At 48.4% G+C, this 21,244-nt stretch overlaps 1 protein-coding gene across 3 annotated transcripts in view; it reads left to right on the top strand.

Annotated features, from left to right (window-relative positions):
* Positions 1-2,026: 2,026 nt before the first annotated feature.
* The window catches only part of PPFIA1 (PTPRF interacting protein alpha 1), an 83,694-nt gene continuing 64,476 nt past the window's right edge, over positions 2,027-21,244 (top strand). For 2 of the 3 annotated variants that reach the window (XM_033119937.1, XM_033119936.1), the window contains exons 1-2: positions 2,027-2,244; positions 3,509-3,772. In XM_033119937.1, coding sequence (XP_032975828.1) covers positions 3,509-3,772 — 264 coding nt within the window. In that variant the 5' untranslated portion in view covers positions 2,027-2,244. The remainder of the gene's footprint in view (positions 2,245-3,508; positions 3,773-21,244) is intronic. The other variant, XM_033119938.1, reaches the window with a different exon arrangement.

The following is a 21,244-nucleotide window of genomic DNA, read 5'->3' as shown; positions in this document are numbered from 1 at the left end:
ACACACTTTACATGGTAAGGTAGAATTCTGTGGTTTCCATAAATGCATATGTCTTGTAACCACCACCACAATCGAGATACAGAATTTTGCCTGTCATTATTAGCTGGTTATCTAAAATATAATTGTGAACGTCACCAAGCTTTCTGTCATTTGGAAGTGCAATGATTTAACCAATCTCTTATTGTTGGCCATTTAGGTGGTTTACCATTTTCCTCTTAGTGATTTTGCGATTGGGGGAGGGGAGGAGGAATAAATGAATGAATGAAAATAAGTGAAATCTGGGATCTCATTTCCCTGGAGCTACACCACACGGGCTTCTCCCTTCCCTGCTGGGGAAACTGCTCATCCTTTGAAAACCAGAAAGATGTTTTCTCCTTTGCGAAGCCCCGGTGATGCCAGCTGGAGAGTTTGTTCCTCCTTATTCTAGGGTCCCACAACACCAGTCACACAGGGTTCATAGGACAAACATTGCAATAGTCTGTTTCTCTTCTCTCTTCCAGGCTGTGAACTGGTGGGAAGCGATGCCTTAACTCTGTGCTCCCCAAACCTCGGCCATGCCTGGCTCAGAGTGCCCTCCAGACATTCAGATGTAAACGAACATTCTACCCTGTTGAACTAAATGTTGGTATTTTGTCGATTTCTTAGGAGACAGGTACTTTAGGAGCATGGTGCAAATACGAGCTGGATGAATTCAGCGGGTACATATTTGGAGAGCCGGAAACTTTCCTCTATTTCAGACCTTGGGTCAGGGGTGCAAATTCGTATTGATGTGTAGTCACTCAATAAATCGAGAGTGAATGAATACATGAATGAAAAAGGTGTGGTCCTGGACTCCGGGAGGCGAGAAAGCCAATCAGAGGTAGCACCTGGACTTGCTGGGCTCACAGTGGAGAATCAAGGAATCCAAAGGGTTCACCCAGCCTTCCACGCAGCCTTTCCTTAAACTCGATTAGTTCAGGGGCTCCTGGCTGCCTCACCACGGACCGCCGGACAGTGCCCACTGGTGCCTGGCAACAGTGCCCTGACTGGTTTGTGACAGGTTTGTGCTCCAGGAGTCAAATCCGGAGGGCGGAGCACCTGTTTTTATTTATTAAAGCTGTATTTGTTAATCTCTGTATCTGCGGCATCTAGCACAGGACGTGGCACACAGCTGATGTTTTCAAAAGCTTGCCTAAGTGTGAATATGCGTAAAAATGTTTGAGTCGGATGAAAACGACTACCATTCTACACAGCGCCTCCCCAGCCAGGTTCTCGACTAGCTGCTCTTTGCATATGTTCTGTTTTTGCTACCAGCCCTGGGGTAGGTCTGTATCATTTTCCCACCCTAGAAATGAGGTGAATCCCAGACGAATTCCCCTCGGTTGCCCAGGCACACATCGCAGGGAGAAGCATCTGCTGGCAGTTGAACCAGGTGTGCCTGGCTCCAAAGCCTGCCCTCTCGACCCTGCCCCCGAAGCCCCAGCATCAAACGCTGCCCGTCTCTGCCAACCCAGCAGGTAGAGCTCGGCCAATGGGTCTTCGTAGAAACCGCGTCCTTCCGAGTCCTCATGGCTCAGCTCCCAGGAGGCTCTGGAGGTGACACCGCGGGCTCCGACCTGTCGCTAGCCGGTGGCTTCCCCCCGGGCGCGCGCCCCCGTAAGGTGTGTAGACGTGACGTCGGGCAGGTGTCTGGCTCAGAACCTGATGCACAGTAGACGCTCAGTAACGGCTTTGGCGTCCCCGCGCCGTGGGTGGAGAATTTGGGGAAGCCCAGAGGTGGAAGATGCGGACGGCGCACGAGGACCAGAGCCCGAAGCCACTGCTGGGCCGAGGCGACCGCACACAGGTGGGGCCTGGAGGGGCGGGGCTCCGGCCGCGCCCATCCAATCGGCGCCCGGGAGGCGCAGCCCACCCACCTGTGGAGGCGGCGCTTGCGCAGTCGGCAGCCGCGGCCCTTTCCCCGTCGCCCCTCCTGGGGGGCGGGGCGGGTCGGCGGCGCTCGGCGCTGACGCTGTGCCGTCGCGCCCGACGTCGGGCACGTTGACGCCGGCGTCGCGCAGCCGGGCCCGCTCCTCCTGCACTCCGCCAGTGTCCGGCCGCGGGCCGGCCTTAGTGACTGGGGGCAGCGGGCCCGGGGCCGCGGGCGCGGGGCGGGCGGCGGGCGCGGGCGCGGGCTGCCTTCGTCGGGCTCCAAGCTCGCCCGGAGCGAGCGGCCGCCCGCGAGCCGCCGCGGAGCCTTCTCGCCCGCTCCCGCCGGCGAGCAAGGTAAGGCAGCGGGACACTGAGGCAGGCTCGGGGCGGAGCGGAGCCCCAGGCGCCGGCCCGTCCCGCGGCGGCTGCGCGGCCGATTCCTGTCAGCGCGGGGTGAAGGGTGCACCCCGGGGGTGGAGGGCGGGGGCTGGCGACGAGGCCCGCGGCGCCGGGCCCGGTGGGAGAGCTCTGCGAGTGCCCGGGACTCCCGGACGACGCGCCCCTGCCCTCAGGGACGGGCTGTTGGGACCGCCCGCTGCCCCCAACCCTGACCCTGGCGCCCGGGTGACCCCGGCGCCGGGGACAAGCACCTGTGGCCGCTGGAAGCCCCAAGCGAGGCAGCGCTGCTGTTGTAGGTGGTTCTCACCATCCTGGCGGGGGTCTGGGGTCTCTGCAGCGCCAGGGGCGGTGGGAGTGGGTGGAGGTTACCGCCATCCGGTGCGCGGTGTCGGGCATCTCCCTCTCGGGGGTCCGCCAAGCCCGGGATACCGCCGGCAGCCTCAGGAACCGGCTCCCTTGCTCCTCGCCCCATCGTTATAGATGAGACACTTAGTCGCCTCTCAAAATCTCATCTTTCACTTTTCCTTCCTTCCTCGCCGTCCACGGCTGTATCGACCGTCTCTGTTTCCATTGTGGAATTTTTTTTTTTTTTTGCTCTGTTAACTTACATAAGTTAGGTTGTCTGACCAACCACTACAGCCGTTGAAAAACTCCTCTCCCAACCCTTAACGAATCCAGTCCTTTTAGGGCTCCCCAGACCCAGCCCGAGCCTTCAGGGAGCCGTCAGTTCCTCCCAGGGGCTGACTGCACACATTCCTGTAAGATGCCTGATGGATTTTGTACTTGTCAGTTTTACTGGCTGTATGCGCCTTCTGTGCTTTGCCTGAAAAGTGATTGGGTGGCACGTGTTTTGACTTTCTCTCCCCCACCGGGAAATAGGAAAAAAAAATAGGTTACAGAAGCACACTTGTTTTCAACAACTAGAAGTACAGCCCTGCAAACAAAATACCAAGGGTTTGTTCTTTATGCGAGGGGTAGTCTTTGGTCTTTATCCCTTCCTTGAATTATTGTCTGTCTGTGTCTTCCTTTATCTTGTATGTTCCATCACCTAGGATTTGCGTGTGTATGTTTTCCCAGCTTGTTGATGTTCAGGGCATCAGAGAATAAAGAGAATAAAGAGGTCGTCAGCCTTTCATTTTTTTTAGCTACAGATGGCTGTAAATTTGCAGAGTTGTGGGAGAGGCACTTAATAACTGTAGTCTGGGTCTTTCGTTTCAAGATGATGTGCGAGGTGATGCCGACCATCAGTGAAGCAGAAGGCCCCCCAGGAGGAAGTGGGGGCCATGGGTCCGGCTCCCCTTCGCAGCCAGACGCAGATTCACATTTTGAACAGTTGATGGTCTCCATGCTGGAGGAGAGGGACCGTCTTCTTGACACGCTGAGAGAGACTCAAGAAACGCTGGCATTAACCCAGGGGAAATTACACGAGGTTGGTCATGAAAGAGATTCCTTGCAGAGGCAGCTCAACACTGCACTTCCACAGGTATGGATGCTTTTCACGGGCAGCTTTACACTTTTTTTTCCACTAATTTTTTTTTATGGTGTCGTTTTCTTTGGTGTTGATATTTTAGATGAGTATTTTGCACAATCATTTGTGAAATGGCTCTGGCATTTGTACGTCAGTCACGTATACATGAAGGTCCTGAGGATTACCCTTAGGGAGAACAAACTCTGTGGTCCTCTAAAGTTGTGTGAAAACACCTCATGACTCGCGTTCCTTTCTTCGAGGCAGCAGAAGGAACTGCCTAGATTTGGGATAGTTCTCCAAAGTTTTTGAAAATGGGCCATGAAGCAGCTATGTGGTACCTTTCGATTGTTGTCTTAAGGCATTTTGTGCTAAACGTGTATGTCCCATGGATTGTATCTTGTATTTCCAGTTTCCTAATGACATTCAATGGACAAATAGGATTGGTTTCACAGGAAAAATATTTTTACAGCCTACCTTCGTCAGAACACCTGTGTTTTGTAAATCAAATTTGGTTTAGGGACTAGAATACTGGAGATGGATTCCTTTGTAGCCTTCTCCTTGGCAGATGAGAATTATAAAGCTTAGAATCACACTGGAGTTGTTAATGTAAGTATATTACGTCTGGCCCAGTGTTTCAAAGCCTTTTCTTATGGAGCTGAGCGAGGATTTAATGATAGGTGAAGGGAGAAAGTGTCAACTGAAATGTAAGGTTAATGGCGCAGAGCATAGTGGGAGACAGGAAGGGTACTTGGGTGTTTATGAGCTGTCTAGGTGCCGTTTTACTTATTCATAAGAGGTGCCTTTTGCTTCCAGGTAGACCTGAAGAAGCATACATTTATAGTCTCCTGATGGGGCTGCAGTGGCAGATTAGTAAATGAATAATTACTAGCCTTGATGCGTTTCTTGGCTTTAGTCAGTCCTCGTGAAAGATTGATAAGCCAAGCATTTGGATTTCCTTTTTAGCAACAATAATTTGATGTCAGTGCAATAATGTTCCCTTTTTTGGATTAGAGAATCATTAAGAGTTTTCTCATTCTTATTTTCTAAATTACCAAGTTTGTTTAGGTCACATTTTATTACAAGAAGCTTAAAAGGATTGGCCAAATTGTGTTTTACCTGGATTTTATTGTGTTCGTAAATCTTTTCAGTTTTTGTGTGTGTGTGTGTGTGTGTGTGTGTGATTATATTTGTTTTAACATAATTCAAGGAACATATAGTCAAGTATAATCAAATAGGCATTTGATAAGGTAGTTTTTTGAAAGAAGGAGCACAGGACATAACAAGAAAGGGACAGACGTTTTTTACACTACAGTCTCGCGGTTCAGGGTGTCACACCAGTGGCGTGAGACAGTTGCTCAATGATTTGTTTCTAGCTACTGCTCAGTGTGGTAACCTGGAAATGCCTCATTGAGTAGAGAATGCGGTGATGTCACCTGTTCACGTCACGGCCTAAGCACCTGAGTCCAACATTGCAGAAACAGGAACCATTAGGTAAACGTGTTTTGGACCCTTCCCTTTTCTTTGTCTCATGTTCGGTGGCCAGTAGTGTAACCAGACAGACACATGAGTAAAGTAAGTGCATTTGTACTTCTGGCACATTATGTAGCCAAGTAATAATATACTTTAAAAACTGTAACTATAATATACATCAGAAAAATTCACAAATCATAAATGTTCATCTCTGAATGCTTCCCAAAGTGAACACACGCTCGTAACCACCACCTAGAACAAGGACTAGAACTTTACCAAGCTTCCCAGAAGCCCCTCCTCTCCACTCCCAGTATTTGTCCCTCAACACTAACCACGCTCTTGACTTTTGTCACTGATTATTTTGGCGTGCTCTCAACTTTATATAAATGAAATAAAGTAACACGTGTATTTTGTTTCTTGATTCTTTGATTCAGTGGTATGTTTGTGAGCTCCATCCATGTTGTCTCATGTCGCTTGTTCATTGTCATCTGTTGTCTAGGAGGCCAGTGTATGCATGGGTGTACCATAATTCTTTCTACTGTTTGGGGGTACTTGGGTTGTTTCTAGTTTTTGCAAGTGCTGCCCTGAATATCCTTGCTTGTTTTTTTGGTTTTTGTTTTTTTCTGTTTTGGTGCAGATATGTAACCATTTTTATGAGGTGTGTTCAAAGGAGTGGCATTGCGGAGTGATGGAGTGTGCACGTGGTCAGCCTCAGTAGACACTGCCCACAGTGGTGGTGGTGATGCCAGTTTGTACCAGCACCAGCAGTGTGTGAGCAGTCAATTCTCTAGGACTTGGTTTTGTCAGTTCTTTCCCTCTTGCTGTCTGTGTTGAGTGGAAAGACCTCCGTAAGGTGGGAACTTGCAGCTCTCGATGACCGACCAGGCGACATGAGGAGGCAGACTTGCCCGGCTTTTGTTTGTTGGCCATTGGGCGTCTCCTCCTGGGAGGTGATTGTCTTTTGCTCATTTTTGGATTGGGTTGTTTGTTTTGTTTCTTACTGATTTGAAGGAGTTCTTTTTATATATATTGAGTACATATATGTATGGCAGGTGTTTTTTTTGCATTCTTGTGTGTTTGCCTTTTCACTTTTTCACTGGTGTCTTGATAAACAGAAGTTTTAATTTTAGTACATGTAGCCCACTTGATACTCTTTGTTCATTATCATGAGGTTCATCAAGATATTATCCTGTAAAAGCTTTATTTTTTTATCTGTCGCACTTAGATCTGTAATCTATCTGAAATTGATTTTTGTTTATGGTGTAAGATAGGGGCCAGTACTCCTTTTTTCCTCTTAAATATGTGGATATCCAGTTGACCTCACACACCGTGTTTTGCTGTGTTAATGTGTTCCCATGTATAATGAGCACCCACGTTTTTGGCACAAACTTTCAGGGAAAAAATCTTTCGTTTTAATATTTTAATTCAAATTTTTATCTGTTTACATGTAGGTACTTGTTTTTTGTATTATAAAGGAATTTTAACATTTATTTTTAAGCATATTATGGTACAAGAAATTTTATGTAACAAATAATTACAAATCAGAAGAACAGATAGAGGTACAAGAAATTTTATGTACAGTAACAAACTTACGCATCATAGAAGGCCAAGAACTCTTCATCATTGCAAGTTTGTCGTGAGTCCAAAATCGATTATCATATTCCAGGATATTATTTTGCATATGGATATCGCTATTGATTTCTAGTTACACTTTTAACTCATAAGCATAACTAAGAGAATTAAAAACATTATATAGATACAGACTTAGTACTACCCATGTATAATGCGCATCCTTATTTCCCCCTCACAAATCTGGGCAAAAAAAGTGCACGTCATACACGGCAAAATACAGTAATTTATTAAAAAGACCGTCCTTTCCCCAGTGCACTGCAATGTCATCTCTGTCATAAATCACGCAACTGTAAATGTATGCATCTGTTTCTGCATTCCCCTCTGTTCCGTTGATCTTTCTGTTATCTTTGCACAAATGCCACAGTGTCTGAATTACTGTAGGTTAAGTCCGTCTTGGTATCTGGTGATTTAAGTCCTCCAGCTTTGCTCTTATTCACGATTACCTGGCTAATCTTGACTCTTTGTATTTTCAGATAAATTTTAGGATTTGCTTGGCAATTTCTCCCCAGAAACTATGGTGGGATTTCAATTGAGATTGCATTTAATCTGTAGACCAGTGTGGGAGAAGTGACATCTTTTTAATACTGGCTTTATAATCCATGAACACAGTACAGCCTTCTATTTATTTAGATCTTTAATTTTTCTTAATGTTTTGCAGTTTTTTTAATATATACATATATATCTTATACATGTTTAATTTATTCGTGAGTATTTGATGTTTTGATGTCATTAAAAATTATATCTTTGTAAATTGTGTATTACTAGTATATAGAGATAAAATTGATTTTTGTGTATTCACTTGCTAAATCCATTTATTTCTAATAATAATTCTTGTATTTTCTATGTGTACAATTATGTCTGCAAATGACAGTTTCTTTTTTTTTTCTTTCCCAGTGCTATAACCATTTTTCTTTTTTTTAACCTTATTGTACAGGCTAGGATCTCTAATACAGTGTTGAATAGAAGTGGTGAAAATAGGAATCCTTGTGTTGTTCCCAATATCAGAGGGAAAGCTTTCAGTATTTCACATATATTTGATGTAGCTTCTTTGTAGATATTTTTATCAAAATATAACTATACTCTTAGTTTGCTAAGAGTTTTTTTAAAAACGAGTTAAATTATTGTATTAATTTCCCTTTAAAATTTTTTCTTTTTCTTTTTCAATTACAGTTGACGTTCACTATTATATTAATTTCAGGTGTACAGACTAGTGGTAAGACATTTGTATAACTTACAAAGTGATACCCTCATAAGACTAGAACCCGCCTAGCACCATGCATAGTTATTACAATATTATCGACTCTATTTTCTATGCTGTACTTTACATCCTCCTGAGTGACTGTTTTGTAACTGTCAGCTTGTACTTCTTAATCCCTTCACCTTTTTCACCCATCCCCCAACCCCTCTCCCATCTGACGACCATCGATTTGTTCTCTGTATATGTTCTTATATATGTTTTCTGCATCTTCAGAGACAACCAATTGATTTTTCTTTTTTTCCCTCCCCCTTCTGCCGCCTGCTCCCCCACTCCTGTTCAAGCCATTGTTTCTGGTCTAGTTGTGTGGGACACAGCTCCCTGGCCCATGCTGGTATTATGAGCCTTGCGCTCCACTCCCCAACCCCCAATCAGTCCTGGTCATTGGTCGGCCACTCACAGCAGCTCTCGCTGGCTGCTGACCACTCACAATGGCTGCTGGCTGCTCACACTGGCTGCCGGCCACTCATGCTGACTGCCGGCCACTCACTCTGGTCACCGGCCACTGGCCACTCACGCTGGCCACCGGCCACTCCTGGCAGCACACAGCAGCCGGTAGCAGCACACAACAGCTCACGCTGACCTTTGGCTGCTCATGGCAGCCCAGCTCCAGGGAGAGCTGTTGTTCACAATCTTAGCGGTAGAGGGCGCAGCTCACTGGCCCATGTGGGAATCGAACCGGTGACCTCCGCGTTAGGAGCACGGCGCTCCAACCACCTGAGCCACCGGGCCAGCCCTGATTTTTCTTTTATGTGGTGATTTTACTTTTTTTTTTTAATTTGCAATTCTAGAAAAATCCCAACCTGATTTCAGTATAGTCTTCTTTCATTGAACTCTTTGGTTACTATTTTGTTGAGGATTCTTAAATCTGCCTTCATGAGAGAGGTGGGTCTGTAATTTTACTTTCTTATATTGTCTTTGTTGGGTTTGGTATCAAGGTTATTCTGGTCTCATAAAACAAGGTGGAAAGTGTTCCTTGTTTATTCCCGGAACATTCTTGTGAGATTGGTGTTTTCTTCCTTAGATTTTTGGAAGAATTGATTGGCAAAGCCAGCTGGTGTAGGGTTTTCTTTGTAAGATGCTTTAAATTCAGATACACATTTTTATGTGGAGATAGGGTTTTTTTTGATTTTCTATTTAATCTTATATCTGTTTGGGTAAGGCATTTTTTTCCCTCTAGGAATTAGTTCAGGCCGCCCAGACTTTTCCAGTTAATGCATGTGAGGTGGTTCACAATATCCTTGTTATCTGAAAGCTCTGTTGTAATGTCCCCTTTAAATTTTTTTTTTATATTGGTAACTTGTGCTTCATCTCTTTCTTATCATTCTTGCTAGAGGTTTATCACTTTTATTAGTCCTTCCAAAGAACCAACTTTTGGCTTTATTGATTTTTGTTTTCTAGTTAATACTTGTTTTCGATTTCATTAATTTTTGCTCTTTTTTTCTTTCATCCACTTTGTGTTCTGTTTGCTGTGCTTGTTTCTAGTTTCTTGAGATAGATGCTTCATTTTTAGCCTTCTTTTCCAGTATATGCATTTAAGGCTATAAATTTCCCTCTAAGCACAGCTTTAGTTGCATTCCTTAAGTTTTGATAAGCCAAATTTTTCTTCTTTTAGATAAAAGTATTTAAAATTTTCTGTTGTATCTTTTTTTATTCATAAAGTTTTTTAAAAAGTGTATCACTTAACTTCCCAGTGTTTGGGCGGATTTTCTAGTTATCTTTTTGTTGATTTCTAGTTTAATTTCATGAAGATACCTCTTTTGGGATGCTATAACAAAATGCTATAGACGAGCTGTCTTATAAACTACAGATATTTATTTCTCACATTTCCGGGGGCTGGGAAGTCCAAGGTCAAGGTGTCAGCAGATTCCATGTTGGTTTCCTGGTTCATAGCCAGCCAGCTCCTCACTGTCCTCACATTGATGGCAGGGGTGAACGAGCTTTCTCCACTCAGCTCTCTCCACTCCACTAATCACCTGTCAAAGTCCCTACCTCTTAATACCATCACCTTGGGGGTAATGAATTTGGGGGGGACATAAACTATCAATCTACAGCAATCCCTAAATATACTCTGCATTATTTCATTTGTTAGAGATGTGTTCAGCTTTCCTAATGGCCCAGGATATATTCATTTTTTGTGAAATATTTTTCGGGCACTTGAAAAGAATGTCATTGATGGGAATACAGTGTTTTCTGTATATCAATTAGATTAAGTCTGTTTGAAAGCAACAAACGAGATTTTTTAAAGATATCACACGCAAAGAACTCCAGTATATGAAACCAAGAAAATAGAATCTGTTCAGGTTGAATTGTGGGTGGGACCCCAGACTTTGTCCATGTCTTTCCCAGAGTCTGCTAATCGCTGGGTCAGGATTATATAGGACCCGGAACACTCTAGGGAATAAGGTCTGAAAATTCCAACTTAGTGAAAAATAAGTCTACCTGGGGTCAAGTGTGTGGATTGTCACAGCAGAAGTTTAGGTGAGCTGATAGCAGTGTAAAGCGTGCTGGGTGCATTGGAAAGGCAAGAAGGTGGATGAGAGAGCGGGGGGGTGGGGGGGAGCTCGGATGCTGGGGAGACAGAGGAGTGGGGGCAGGGATGCTCCGGAGCATTCTACAGGCAAGGAATTACCTGCCGCCGGGGCCCAGGTGGAGGCGGCCTGGGGGGAAGCAGCACAAGCCTTTCTCAGGAGTGTGATCCAGAGTGCCGCGTACGTACGCTGCCGTCGTAGTGCAGTGTTAGTGCTCTGAGTGGGCTTCTGTCACGCGCTTCCTTGCTGCGCTGACGTTAGTGAGATCAGGGCGACGTCACTCATAGTCAGCGTGAGCTGAAATTAGTCAGCGGACGCTGCTGAGGGTCGGCTCTGATGAGAGCGTGGACTTGACGTGGTGCCCCTGCAGTGAGCCTACCGACTGCCTTTTTAGCAGGAGTTGGCAGAACCCCTCTTAGAAGACTGTGCTTGTTGCCTTTGTCTGTGCCTCACGGACAATTAACCGTGTCCTTTCAAAGTAGCACTGGCCCATTTGCATCTTCTCTCTTTCGTACGTACTCAACTTGCCATCTTTCTCAAAGCAGCCCTGCCTTCTTGTCTTCCACTCTCTGCCCCTTTAATTGTCTGCGCGGGACAGAGTCTTCCACTCGTAACTGAGCCCCTCTAGGACTTTATACTGTTCCAGGTTTCAAGTTCCGGGTTCCATGCTCCTCGGCACAGTGGGGAAGGCAGGCAGGGTCCCTGTCCTCAGAGCTGACGTAACTCACATACCCCTTCTCAGCCTGTATAGCTCGTGAGATGCAGCCTGACGAATGAGGAGTTAAACGGAAAAGCAGGGCCCAGGTTGTGTGGGGCGGCTGCCTGCTGGCCAGCCCAGATCCAGGAAAGGCCTTACGTTGGAGCTAAGATGAGAAGAGTGAGGCAAGGAGCCACCTGTGAGACAGCTTTCCCAGCGCTGTGGCTGCAGGGGCTAAGGCCAGAGGCGAGGAAGAACTTGGCCTTGGTTCCAGCCCTGGAAGTGGGGCCATTGTTCCTGGAGGAAGGGAAGAGTGGAACAAGGTGGCCACGTGGGCAGGGCCGGGTCAGATGGAGCCTTACTGGCGGAGGGGGTTTTTTTTGTTGTAAGTACGGTTGAGGGCCCGCAGGCATTGTGGCCTCAGTGGGGAGGGACTGACGTGATTTGGTTGAATTTTTTACGAGATCCTACTGATGCTGCTTGGAGAATGGGGTGGGGGTGGGGCAAGAATGGCCGCAGGGTAGAAACTGGGGGTTAGAGTAGTCATTTCTGCACAGGTGAGCTATCAAGTTAGTGCTTTAGGCAAAAGTGAAAACCTTAACCTGACCCATCCCATAAAGCACAGAACAGTCCGCACTTGTTACGTTATATACAGAAATAAGAGATATTTAATGCCGTGTGCATAATGTTTATGTGTATACACATCGTGTGTGCATTAATGTAGCCAAGTGTGTAGGAGAGCCTGCTCTGGGCCAGGCACTGTTCTCGGTGCTGAATGTTCACTGTGTAGTCAGAGTTAGGAAGCCCAAATATGCCTGTAGTTGTGCAAAGAGAAACAAGCATGAAAGACTGCGTGGTTCAGTTTTAGCAAACTAAATGCATGGACGGTGCAGCTGCAGAGCAGGGGCCGTTTTTTCATGTGTGTGGGCCGGGCGGGGCGGGTGGGGGGTCATTGCTAGTTTCAGCTCAGCTGCCCACTCAGCTCCTTCACTCTCACTGTTCTTTCTGCAGCCACCTTGCCTGAGCCCCATGTTACATCCCTCCATGTGGGTGCACTTTGGGCTCCTTAAATTCAGCCTGGGCCCAAACCATCTTTTCCCCACCGCAGCCCCTCCTGCTGTGAGCGGTTCAGTGTTCTACTTAGTCAGGTGGTAGAATCCAGAGACAGCTTGGCATCTCTTCTGCACCTGCCTCATCCTGCTAGTCTCCAGGTCCTGTGGAGAGGACCTTTCCTGTCCGAGATGCCACCTCCCAGGTCTGCTGGTGAGATCTGGGCCCTTTTTGTCCTTCAGTCTGTCCGTCTGCCCCACCGGTGCTGAGTTGTGGGTGGTCCCTCCACTTCTCTGTGAAGAGCTGTTCTCAGAGAAGGCCTTTCTGAGTTACCCGTCTGGACTAGCTACCACTGAGTAATCTGCTGACTTTTGGAGAACCAGTGTGTAAAGATCCTCAGAACTGCTCACATTCTGACCCAGCGGTTTTACTTCTGCTCAGGAAATGGTTCTTATCTGGAGGGAATTTTATGCGTAACAATGGTCACTGTAGCTGCTTGCTATATTGACACTTTTTATTAGTTAGAAAGGTGTAAGAGTAATACATGGCGGGTTAAAATACAAATAATGTGTATTTCCCATGTCACGGGTTTAACACCTCTGCCTCCCAGCCTTACCTCATTTCCCCTGTTCTTGGCGTCACTTCGGGAGGGACATGATTTCCAGTGGTCCCCTCCTCGTGGTAGGAGATGGGGTCACTGGGTGAGGCTATGACTGCAGACCTTTCTGTGAGCCTCTCTGCACTTCCACAGGAATCTGCGGAGGGCCATAGGGAGCCTAAGTCCGCGGGACCTTCCTTGTCACTAGGGCACTTCTACTCAGGCCAGCATCCCTCACGGTTCCTGCCCTGGTTGTGCTGACATAGGGGGGTGCCAAGCGGTGACTGTCCCACCTTTCAGTCCTCCTTCACGTGCTCACTGGTGCTGCCCCTCTGTAGAGAGCATCCCCTGCTGTGCTTTCTCTCTCTCAACCACTGCAGACTCTGGGATCTGCATGTATTCAGTGTATCGCAATCAATTATCATCGTCATCCCTTGGATGCTCATATTGTCCCCCTCAGACTGGCTCCTGTGTCCTTTGGCCAAGGCCCTAGTTGTCTGAATGCGCCATTGTTTTCTGGCACAAAAATTTGTCCTAGGCCCACTTGGTGTTTTTCCTGCCTCAGATCTGAAATCATTCCTCTGAGGAGCCCTGGTTTCTTTTGGTGGCGGATGACATTTAGGAATCATTATCTGGGGGCTGGCTTCTTTTAGGCCCTTTCGGGGGACAGAGCTACAAAGACATGTTCCTAACAGGAAAAACCTGATCGCACGTCGATGTTTCCTTCACAAATTAAAACTCAGTTTTACCCCTTAATTTATTTTATATTGCTTGTCTTACATGGACAGTTTTGCTGGCTAATGATACTAGCTTTTTTTTTAATCCTATGATATTCATAAAATAGTTTCAAAGTTTTTGTACCATATTGTTATAATCTTCCTACTGAGAGAAATTTTAGATTTTTTTTGCGATCCTTTTGGGTGTCAGAATAAATATATCTTAAGAATATAGGCGAGTTGGCCCTTGAACAACACGGGTTTGTACTGCATGGGTCCACTTATACATGGATTTCTTTCAATAAATACATGCAGTCCTATAAATGTATTTTCTCCTCTTTATGATTTTCTTAACATTTTTTTCTCTAGCTTACTTTATTGCAAGAATACGTTACGTATGTAATATAACATACAAAATATGTGTTACTCTGCTGTTTATGTTACCGGTAAGGCTTCCAGGTAGCAGAAGGCTATTAGTAGTTAAGTTTGGGGGGAGTCACAAGTTACATGCAGATTTTCGACTGGGGCTGTCAACGCCCCTAAGGTTCTTATTGTTCCAGGGTCAAGAGTACTTAGAGTAATGGGTTTTAAAGCAATGTGAAGTAAGTAACATAATCACGTAAAATTTGATATACAATTACGTCCACTTGTTTTTGTTTATTCTTAATTAATTGTAGGGTTTGTATCTTTTTTAATTCATTATTTTTTCAAATACGTAAATCATTTATAAGGTTCAAGAATCCGGCGTCCTCAGAAGTGTTGCTGCTCCCGTGCCCGCCCATGGGCGGGGCGACCGCCTGTCCCGCTTTGCACGCGCCAGGCCTGGTGTGTGCCCGTACCCTGAAGCAGTCCGGAGTCGGCCCCTCGCACTCCGAAATGGAGCACAGGAAGGCTTTGTTGGCACTTGCTGACGCTAATTCAGGGAGGTGGACAAAATGTTTCCACTTTGTAGGCTTTTCCCTGTAGCTAGAAGTAAGCTCTTGGCTGAATTCCGCAGACTTGGCAGGGAAGGGCCCGCCGTGGAGGGCTCTCCTGGCTCTCAGAGGCTCATTCTTATTCCGAGGAGGAAATTTCATTTCGCTCTGAAAATAAATCTGGGAGCTTGGAGCATATCTTGCACATCCAAGTTTTTCTGCTTTGCAAATGGGCCCATTCTCCCTGCTGCCTGTGTAGTTTTAAACCTTTGCCAGTAGCGAAATAAAAATGGGTTCCGTGCAGCGGCATGCCGGAGTTGTTGAGTCATGTACGTAAAGGTTCAAGTTCCGCTTGACGCTAATTGATACTTCTGAGCATTGAGCGCTTGAAATCTGGGGGTGCTGTGAAGAAGCTAGGGCACGCTCTTCCTGCCACCCTCAAAATAATTGGGAAACCGTGGATGACAGGCGGGTGAGGGCATGGTACCCTGTGTACCCTAAAATAGAAACAGATGTGGTAAGAGAAGATTATTTTGAACAGTCTGAGTATTAATTTGGATAGTGGTAATTATTTTTGTGCAAATTAAAATATAAAGGGCTTCATTCGTGACCAAATGTGAAACCCCCTTGATACACAGGGTTAAAGAAATTCTGTATAGATTTACTTTGCGGTTCTGTGGCAGCTCATTTACCTCCAGCCAGCTCGGAAGGGAGACTCAACAAAGTGGCATTTCTTCCTTGTGCTGTCAAAGGCATTTTACAAAAATAATAAGTGCCTCTCCCTCCTCGAGCAAGCAGATTGACTTAAAGGAATAGTTTGCAAGCAGGCACACAGGTGAGCACCCCGTATCTTATGTTCCGGCCTGTCGGCTGCAGGTAGATGCCCCCGAACCTTCTGCCGCCCCCAGCTCCTCAGGTCAAGGAGGGTCAGTTTTCAAGGAAAGCAGCCTGTTCAGGCAGTTGGGGGACTCGCACCCCATCCCACCCCTCATCTCTGAGCCTTCAGTGCTCTCACCAGTCAATAACTACTGGGGGGACAGTAACTACAGCATTCATTTTATTTAGCAAATGTTTGTTAAGCATCTGCCGGGGGTTAGGCACTGCCCAAGGGCTGCGTAGACGGATGTTTGGGGGATTGACCGAGATTACAGCCAACGTGTGTTACTGCCTCGGTGCCTCCTGACATGAATTACCTCATGGAAAGCTCGTAACAGTCCTATAAAGTACACCGTATACTACAGACGGTACTAGAAAGCGGGCTCCTGTGTGTACCCTGTTTTGTAGATGAAGAAACTGAGGCACAGAGAGGTTTGGGAGCTCCCCCAGAGTCCCGCAGATAAGTGGTAGATCAGGGTGGGACCCCAGAGTCCCCCCGCAGGGAAGGATGGGGCACAGCACTTTGCCCTTGGGCCCTGGGGTCCTGGACGTGCGGGGTGGCGTCCCCGCTCTGTCCCACTGAGCGCCCCCTCTGAGCAGGTTCTTCTTGTGTCAGGGCAGCTGCACTTGGTTTGGGATCCTGAGTCTGAGTGAAGTCCCCACACATGTCCCCACACTGTGTCCCCACAGTGCCGGCCTGCTGCTCGGGCCCTGGTGCGGAGCCGAGAGCCTGGCACCCCGTACAGCGTCACGGGACCAATTAAATGATTTCCTAACATCTTCAGCTGGTTTCTCTGCTGCCCAGACTCTTTTAAAGATGTCAAATTCTGTTTTTAGCTCTTCTTTCAGCTCTTCTACCTGATTCATGCAGGACATTTAGAATTTCTCTCCTGTCTTTGTTGCTTTTCCTAGAAACTCCCCCCGCCCATATCACAAGGGGGTTTAAGTGTGCTTGATAGCAAATGTGTGTCACACTATTATTTTTCTTTCCCAACAGTCAGCTCTTGACGCATCGTAAAATTAAAATTCACTAACCTGCGATTGCATCCGTATTTTTAAGATAACTAGACAAATTACTGGAACAGTAAATAAAGAAAAGGCTGTGGCTTTGGAATGTAACAAGTCAGTTTGCAGTTTGCATGTCGCGGAGGGTGAGGCCGGGCCTCAGTCCCCTGCCTCTGACACGCATGCACAGGGTGACAGCGTGGCAGAGTGTGGCCGTGGGGCTCAGCCCCGGGGGGGAGGGGGTTGTTTGGGGCTGTCGCCTGGGAGCCTCTAGGAGCCTCAGGTCACTTCTCTGTAGAATAAAGGGGGGACTAGCCCCTGTGGTTCAGAGGCCCCTCCGGTCTGTGAGGGGCCAGCTCACCAGCGGGTGCAGAGCTGCCTGGGGCCTACATGTGCTGGGACCCCTGGGCCTTGAAGGGGCCTTAGGAGGACGGTTGGAAAGTCCTGGGAACTAGATGGTTTTGAACATCCCTTTCAGCGCGGGGATTCCATAAACTTCTGTGGTCCCTGCACAATTCTTTTCTGCAAGTGGTGGGAAAGGGAAACATTTGATTCCGGTATTCACCTGCAGAAGACCGGCGCGAGTGGCCGGAGAAGTGAGATGCTGCTGGCTGGGTGGGGTACCGGAAGTGAGCCCAGGGCTCAGCACCACGGTCCGCCCGCTCCTGGCGCGTTTCTGTTGTCGGGCCACCTCCCTGTCCTCCACCACTCGACAGGAAACAGGCTCGTGGTGTATTTGAATGGGGATCTAATGCCCACCCTGAGTGTAAGAATGGAGGTTTTGTGAGAAGGGCAAGAAGTCAAATGATATAAAGGAAATTGCAAGGATTTTCTAAATTGCATTTGTTTTTTGCGATTTGTGGGGGGAATGGTGCATTTTCATGCAGCATGACTTGGAGGTCGTGCCTAAGAGCGGGCGGGGGCCGGGTGCACGCTGAGAGCTGCCTCGCCAGCGGGGGGAGAAGGACGGGAGCTCCACGAAGCCCTCGGGAGACGCTGTGTGTTCCGTCGGTCGTTACTGCATGGCATAAGGACGTTTGGTTATGGCAGAGGATGGTTCCCGAAGTGAACCGTGACCCGTAGGGGAGAAAGGGAGGAAAATGAACAAAAACGTGCTACCAATATGGAGATGAGTAATGCACACAGTCTCTGCACAGCGCCACCCGGTATGTCCAGGTGGGTCTCCTCTGGAGGGCAGTGGTGTTCAGCGCGGGCTCGTACTTTATGGTGAGAAAAATGGATGCAGTTCTACGTTGTGAGAATCTAAGGAGTGCGTCAGATAAGCGTTCTGCCTCGGGCTGAGGCGCAAGCTGCCTGAGTGAGCCATGCGGAAAATAACCTGTCGCAGGGACTCTGAGTAGTTCCCACTGTCTCTGCGAAGGTGGGAGAACCAGGCCTGGAGCTGGAGCCCCCGAGCCCGGTCCTGCTCCAGGAGGTGAAGCCGCTCGGCCCGGAAACCGCACCTGCCTTGCCCATGTCACCAGCCCGGGCGCTGCAGGTGAGCTGACCACTTCCGGGCGCTGCTCGGTTCTTCCCACTCCAAGGCTGGGCTCCAAGCGAGCCTCGGCCCATCCTGCGCTGAGCCCAGCGACGGGAGAGGCCGGGAGAGCAAGTGGCTGGTGCGCGTCTCTCAGCCCCTCTGGGCCGCTGGACCGTCGCCCGCCGTGGGAGGGGGTGCAGAGGCTGGGTGGTCAAAGTCGATGACATATGGCAACAACGTGACTAAAATCAGTGACAGTTGTGCCTGTGAAACTGAAGAAAGCAGTTTAGCATTTATTTGGCAGATGGCAGTGCCACATCTGGCTGGGATTTTCGGGAACAATTGCCCGACTTCTCCCTGGAAAGAAAAAAGAACACACATGAAATGAAGATTTAAAGTAGGTGTTTGGATAAGCTTCCCCCCGTCGACCGCTCTGTTCCGTCACTGCCCTGTGGTATTTTTATTCCTGTTCCTGGTGCTCGACTCCATTTCCAGGAGGAGGTCCAGGAAGCTTTCCCAGACCAGGAGCAGTGCCTTTCTGATGCCTGCCCCCCTGCGTGGCACAAAGGCCCGGGCAGGAGGAAGGAGTGCGTGGTTAGAGCAAAGGGGTTAAGTTGGAGAGAATGTACATTCCACAGTTTTCTTACGCAAACCGTAGAAATACTTCTCAGAAAAGTTGAACAGTGAATTAAGAGACGGCTTGAAAGCACATTCCTGTTGACGGAGTCTCCGTGCTGTGCACAAACCTTTAGATGTCCAGGGCTTTCCTCTTCGTGTTTCCCAACTGAGTTTTCAGTATCATGGATGGTTGTTAGAAGGGCCAGGTGCTGCCCGGCAGTGGGGCGTCCTCTAGAGGACCTGAAAGTGTTCGCATAGTAGCCGTGCATTAAGTGACCTGCAGGCTGGCACATCCCCTGGCGCCGGCCTGCAAACGGCAGTGTGCCCGGGCTCGTGGCCCTCAGTGAAGAACCCACTTAGTGTCTTGACTTCCAGGGCAGGTTTTCCTGTGCTTTGAAACACTGCTCGTCTTAAGAGCCTCATGGGAAGCTTCGCAGAACTAGCACGTAAAGATCCTGACACCCGTAATACTGAGGGAAGGTGACGTGGGAATTGTCAGGCATGGAGAGGGCGCAGCGCTCCTCCTCACGTCTTTGTGGATTTGCTGTGCTCACCGGCGGGGGAGGTTTTCCTCGCGTTGGGAAACCTCCGTGGGCGGGAAGCATGTGTCATGCAAAGATGTTTGGGTGAGTGTTTTCACTTGAGCAGAAGTATTGCGCCGCAACTCGGAAGTACATTCAAGCCCTAGGCCTGTGCTCTCGTCAGTAGTCATCGTCTTAGGAATTCGTTCACTTCCACGGGGACGTCTTGGAAGACGATCGCAATGTGTGTGTGCTCAGCCTGTGTTTGTGGTGCTCCTTTCGGCACCAGCCCCGAGTTTTGTTCTGACGCGGCCTGTGGATAGATATCCTGCTACATCTCACGTCCTGACCTGTGCTTGTCCCTCCTCAGTCAGCCTCTGTGTCCCCAGCGTCCCCTCCGGGCTTTATCCAGCGTCCTCTTGCCTTCCTCTGCCCCAGGACGGCTCAGCACAGTTTCTGTCCATTTCTCTTTCCTGACGTCATTTTCATGCTCTCCTGTATTCCTGCGTCCTCGTGTGGCCCTTCACGCCTCGTGCCTACACGAGGAGGCTTTGCCGCACCTCGTCTTCCCAGACCTGCCCCGTTGCTGTGGGAGGTTTGCTGCAGTGCCTCTCCGTGGTAGCAGGGGCAGGAGCTAACGCTCTCTTGGTTTGGCATTCACCGCTCCATACTCCGGCTGTATTCAGGTTTCCCACACCGGTTCCCTCTGTACATACCCCTTGTTCTGGCCAAACCAGTCTGTCCACTTGGCTCCCTTCCCTTCCACCGTGGCCTGCACGATTCCCTTCTCCTGAAATGCCTGTCCACTGCCGTTTACAAGCCCGTCCGGTGTCTGCAGGCTGACGTGGCTCAGCCCTGTGAGGTCGGCCCGGGTCTCCTCCAGTTCCTACGCAGAGTCGGGGTCTGATGCCTGCGGCTGCTTTCCTTTTTATTCCTTTTGTCTTTTCTCCAGTTTAAAAACTACCACCAGCTTTCAGAAAAACACAGATGGGACAGGAGGATCAAGCATAGGTCAGAGTCATCCTCGAGGGGCAAAAAGAATCACAGAAAGCTATCGCCGAGGGAGGGGGCGTGTGACCAGCCTCTTTCCTCCCGTGTGGCGGTGACGGTGGGTTGGGCTATTGGCTGCCTGTGGAACGGCCCCTTCTTTCCCACTAACTGCTGAGTGGTTTTCTGTTCCGTCCCACACAGTCTCCTCCTCTCCCTCCCCCCCACACCTGTGTCAAGTCTTGGATCCTCTGCTTACTAACTTTCTGATACTGGCCAAGATATTTCACCTCTGACACTTTTATTATCTAAAACAGAGACCCTATGTATTTCCCAATGTTCTGGGCAGATTTAGTGAGGACTAAACACCTAGCACAGTACCTGCACAAGGCAGGTGTTCATTAGGCACGAGGCAGCCGTGCTCGAAGCCTTTACCACCACTCCCCAACACACTTGGCTGGGCTGGGCTAACTCGGCCCACGCGGGCACTGGGCCTTGGTGCTTTCCGTGGTATCGGCCCCTGAAGGTAACGTCTGTATTGAGCTCTGAGTCCCAAGCCACTTATTAACCGAGTGACCTTTGCACACCACTAACCTGCCTGGGCCTGTGTTCTAATTTATACAGTGAGGTAATTATGTGTGCCTTTCTGGGTGGCTGGGAATGAACTGGGATCAAACATATGAAAATACTTTGAAAACCATAAAGTATTAGACAAATATCCAGTTACTGCAATTAATATTTATATCTTGTGAGTACTTAGCGTAGTGCCTCAGAAGTTGTTGGTTCAGTAAATGACTCGTCTGAATCAGTAGGGTACTCGTTCTCAAGCTTGTGTTTCTGTCTGCGAAACTTCATGGAGCCACGAGAGGAAATCCCTGATAAAGCACATTCAGGTACGGCTTTGTACCTAGACCTTTGGCTCATTCTGAGGTAGCTTCTGTTAAATGAGAGGGTGACACTGTACCAGAGGGCTCCCGTCAGACATGAGTACACAGAACCAGGAAAGTTGGAGAAGATCACAGAGCAGGAATAGTCACTGTCTGAGGGAGTGGGAGGCTGGTTTGCTTTCATACAGACCTGTTGTATGAACACTTACACTTTGCTAGGTTCTTGGCCAGCACTTGGGGTTTTCACAGT

Source organism: Rhinolophus ferrumequinum, chromosome 11, assembly GCF_004115265.2.
Source record: "Rhinolophus ferrumequinum isolate MPI-CBG mRhiFer1 chromosome 11, mRhiFer1_v1.p, whole genome shotgun sequence".
Lineage (NCBI taxonomy): Eukaryota > Metazoa > Chordata > Mammalia > Chiroptera > Rhinolophidae > Rhinolophus > Rhinolophus ferrumequinum.
This window is presented reverse-complemented; position numbering and strand designations above follow the sequence as displayed.